This window comes from Scleropages formosus, chromosome 3, assembly GCF_900964775.1.
Source record: "Scleropages formosus chromosome 3, fSclFor1.1, whole genome shotgun sequence".
Classification (NCBI taxonomy): domain Eukaryota; kingdom Metazoa; phylum Chordata; class Actinopteri; order Osteoglossiformes; family Osteoglossidae; genus Scleropages; species Scleropages formosus.
The window spans coordinates 22,809,362-22,814,203 of NC_041808.1; the positions used below are offsets into that span (position 1 = coordinate 22,809,362).

A 4,842-nucleotide genomic window follows, 5' to 3' on the forward strand; every position below is an offset into this window, starting at 1 on the left:
ATGTACATTTTGGATTCCTAGAGCGTAGCCAAAACTTAACTAGTCACCTCTGAAGGATAATAATAAATAATTAGTTAAGTTTTGAAAACAATATTACCTGTAACTGGGGGGTGCGGTGGCGCAGTGGGTTGGATCGGGTCCTGGTCTCCAGTGGGTCTGGGGTTTGAGTCCTGCTTGGGGTGCCTTGCGACGGACTGGCGTCCCGTCCTGGGTGTGTCCCCTCCCCCTCCGGCCCTACGCCCTGTGTTGCCGCGTAGGCTCCGGTTCCCCGCAACCCTGTATGGGACAAGCGGTTCAGAAATGTGTGTACTACCTGTAACATTGCTGAAAGTTCTCTCATCTGAATTAAGATCAATTACAGTCTCTTGCTTACTTGCTATCTATAGCCACTTGCCCAAGTCATGGCCACAGTGGTCCAGGGCCTAACCCTGAAGGTGGTCCAAAGAGTATACCATATAGGGCACCAGGAGAGTTGTGGGAGTCCAATGACACAGTATCTAATAATTATAAAAAAATAGAATGCTACTTATTAAATCATTGACAGCATGGTTGAGACAGACAATTTTTTGATCTCACATGCATATAACATGTTATATGCTCTGTGATACATTTCTAAATTGCAGAATCAACAGAAGCTCTTGGAAAAAGTGCAAATTCAGATTAGTATGGAATGCTGAAATGTTTATCCTGATGCTTGTATGTAGGAAGCACAGACACGTATTAAACGTTTTCTCAGCTGTCAGGATCACATACTGCTTAAAGTTGAAGCTAATGTGATCGGTGTGTTGCATGGTTTCACCAGATGTACTTGCAGTGTACAGGTGCTATTTTTGTAAGACACTCTGGACCATTAACTGCTTCCTCCACAGAGAAGATAAAATAATAGAATCATTGATGCTTAATGATGATTGGTTGTGTGTGGGTGGGAGGGGGGTGTTAGAGGACAGTGGAGGTAGGGTGCTGGAGCAAGTGTGACATTGTTTCCACTATGCTATCAGTCAAAAGAAGATTTTTAGATTGAAGATTTGTTTACAAGTAGAGGACACTGAGGACATGAGATCAGATTCCATGATGTTGCCTACTAGAATGAAGACCCTCCACTTGTTACTCCTGAGCCTTCTGAGTGCCACATCTGCCAAAGGTGAGTGAGCATATCTCTTTCCACTTTCATTAAATAGGGACGACACTGCATTACTGCACTTGCCTTACCCTTCTACAGCTATACTGAAACCAGCCTGCAGGGATACTCGGCAGTGATAGTAAATACTGATCAGCATTTACAGTCACTGGGCTACCTGAACAGCGTGAGGTTTATCTTGTAACAGTGACAGGATATGTAAAAACAAATGGGGAAAAACTGAAAATGTGATTGCAGTTATTGCCTGAGTAATACACTTCTAGTAAATTATTTGGTTTGAAAAAGTAAATACATTGTACTTTTAAGGTTTGTACAACAGTAACATCAGTAGTATGGTCTCAGTGTATATTTTATGTGTTCTCCCTTTGTGTGAGAGATCTGCATCCGTTAAATATTCTTTACCTGTAACGAACATCATGACACTTATCCTTGTACTGCTGGCAGATTGTTATAATAATTCTCTAAGGTCTCAAACACATCCTTGTTTTAAAACAGCAGCATCTGGACCTGTTGTCTCCTGCTGCCTGAAAATTTCTGAAACCAGAGTACCTGTGAACAAACTTAAGAGCTACTATGTTCAGTCTGGTGTGTGTTCAGTTGAAGCAGTGCAGTAAGTATATTTACTCTTATCATGAAACCCTCAAGTCAAGGTGGAGTATTTTTCACACACACACTTTCAGAACCACTTGCCCCATATGGGGTTGTGGGGAACCGGAGCCTACCCAGTAACAGAGGGCATAAGGCCGGAGGGGGAGGGGACACACCCAGGACAGGACACCAGTCCGTCATAAGGCACCCCAAGCGGGACTTGAATCCCAGACCCACCGGAGAGCAGGACTGTGGTCCAACCCACTGCGCCACTGCGCCACTGCACCCCTCTTAGTATTTTTCACAGTAATAGAAAAATCCTTGAACGTGTCATTAGGCTTATTAAATATACATCCATTCCTTTCTTTGCAAATGTTCAAAGAAAAGTTTTCACTTTTGTGAATCCATTAAATTCATGCGTTTAAATCTGATTTTCAATCAATATTTTCACATCCAAAAACATTTTCATTTGCATATGAGCATCTTTCTTCATGGTGGCTACTTGTGATGTGTTTTGTAATTATCTACAGTCAAAGACAAAATAATATGACATGTTTGCAAGTTTACCCACCTTCTTGTCTCTCAGTTTTCTTTGACGAGCTAATGAGTTAACTTGAATATTATGTTTAGGAAAATTTATGATAACAAGGAATAATGTTTTTGTCTAATATCTGTTCATCCCTCTTCACCATACATACACAGATTGATATATATGTGTACAGTACTGTTTTTATTACAGTACTTGTTCAATAACACACACACACAAATTGAAACCACTTGTCCCAAGTGGGGTCGCAGCAAGCCAGAGCCTAATCTGACAACACAGGAGGCAAGGTCAAAGGGGAGGAGACACACCCAAGATGAAACACCAGTCCATCACGAGGCACCCCAAGCAGGACTCAAACCCCAGACCCACTAGAGAGCAGGCACAGGCCAAACCCACTGCACTACTGCACCACCACACCCCACTTGTTCAATAACAGTTGTTGGGAAATCTGATAATTTTATTCTCTGGTGAGATAGGAATAATAATTCCACCCCTAAGAAATAATGATATTTGTCATTTTGAAAAGAAAACATAAAATTAAGTGTTGTACAATCTCTGATGAAAGAATATTTTCTTTTCTGTTATATATAAGAATATAACAGTACATTGACTACTTAAAGCAAAGAAAATAATTTCAAAAGCAGAGAGTGTGTGAGGTTCATTACTATACGGCTTTAAGTAAATGTCCATGCTTGTTCTGAATGTTTACCTTCTACATGCTCTACTATGTTTTCTTTTGTCCTAACAGATTCACCACTGTTAAAGACAAAACCATCTGTTCAGATCCCTCTGATCCTTGGGCAAAAAGAGCCATGCAAGACCTGGATGCAAAAAAATTGACAAAAACAACAAAAATGTCGGACCCAAGGACAGGTACATTACATCTCTCACCAACAGAAAGATCACTGTTAATAGTGAAAAACCTACAACCAACAGTCAAGGCAAAAACAAATCTCTTTTTAACGGGTGTCCCACACCCAACAACAAAACTGTTACACCCAACCAAAAGACCATACCCAAAGACAGATACAGCACATGTCTCACAAACTGGAAGTTCACACCTAACAGTGTTAAACCTACAACTAACGACAAGTGCAGCAAAAAATTTCTCTACAGTTAAAGTATCACACCTTGTAAAACGACTACACTCTACAACATACCCTTTGATACACTTCTCACCAACAGAAACACCATACCACTCAGTGAAAAAACTGCTCCCACAATCAAATGCAATAAGGCCTTCTTCAGTGGAAAAGCCACACCATACAATTAAACCACCATACTTAGCAACACAAAAGCTACCGGCAAACACAGATAGAACAACACCCCCTTCACCAGGCGCAAGTCTAAGTACAGCAATGAGAACTTTACATCCATCATCTACTGAAGCAACAGTTCTCTCTTCAGAGCAACTGCCACAACAAGTAACAGAAATACAAGGTACAACTGCCACAATAAATCTTTCATCAACAGAAGAGCCAGTTAAGACAATGAAACAGACATCAACAATGAAAACTGAGGCAAAATTTGACTCCATAACTGAAGTACCAGATTCGACAGATAAAAAGTCATACCCGCTTACAAAAACACTGCACACAACCACAAGCACAACCAAACTTTTTCCAACAAAAGTGCCACATTTAATGCTGAAAATGCCAAAGCGAAAGACAAAACGCAGCTCCCGACCAAAGCCACAGCAAAATAAATTTTTACTTTGGAATTGCTACCCTCAGCTAAAAAGCCCCCTCAGACAAAACAAGAGAAAGACTCAACGGCTGCCAAACTACTTGTCTCTTCAATGGAGATGCCAACCCAAACAGCAACGCTGCACCCAGTGACGGAGGCCTGAGCCTACTTTCTCCCTTCTGGTGGTGCCAAATGTAACAGAAAATCTATAATCAAAAGCTTCTACAACAGCATGCTTTCTCCCAGTGGAAACCCCATAATCGATGACAGCTACCCAGAGGGAACCCTTTCATCAGCAGAAGCACCAGTGCTCAAAGAAAGCCACCTGATGGTTTGCTCTAGAATGTCCTCTCAAAATATTTCGTGAATACTACTTTCAATCATTGCTTTCTACAATTAAATAATGAATTTAAAGATTTATAGTGTAATGTTAGTAACGATACTCTTGAAACAAGAAATATACACACACACACACACACACACACACACACACACACATTTTCAGAACCGCTTGTCCCATAGGGGGTCACGGTGAACCGGAGCCTACCCGGCAACACAGGGCGTAAGGCCGGAGGGGGGAAAGGGACACACCCAGGACGGGACGCCAGTCCGTCACAAGGCACCCCAAGCGGGACTCGAACCCCAGACCCACCGGAGAGCAGGACTGCGGTCCAACCCACTGCGCCACCACACCCCCCTCTACAAGAAATATATTCAAGCTCAAATAAAAATAACAGCTGTCATGTTTGTCAGATTACTATGTCACATCAGAAACATCACACTGTTTCTTTGTCCTAGTAAATCTGCACGATATAGGAATATGTACTTCCTTGGACCCATTACCTTGTTTCTGCCTATGATCATGATGATACAATCTTAAGAG

At 41.7% G+C, this 4,842-nt stretch overlaps 1 protein-coding gene across 1 annotated transcript; it reads left to right on the plus strand.

The window, feature by feature from the left end:
• The first annotated feature begins 1,053 nt into the window (after positions 1 to 1,053).
• LOC108936657 (fractalkine-like) lies at positions 1,054 to 4,371 on the plus strand. The gene is made up of 3 exons (XM_018756167.2): positions 1,054 to 1,141; positions 1,637 to 1,748; positions 3,022 to 4,371. Exons 1-3 carry the CDS (start codon positions 1,054 to 1,056, stop codon positions 4,109 to 4,111), a joined length of 1,290 nt encoding a protein of 429 aa, XP_018611683.2. The 3' UTR covers positions 4,112 to 4,371.
• Positions 4,372 to 4,842: the final 471 nt, after the last annotated feature.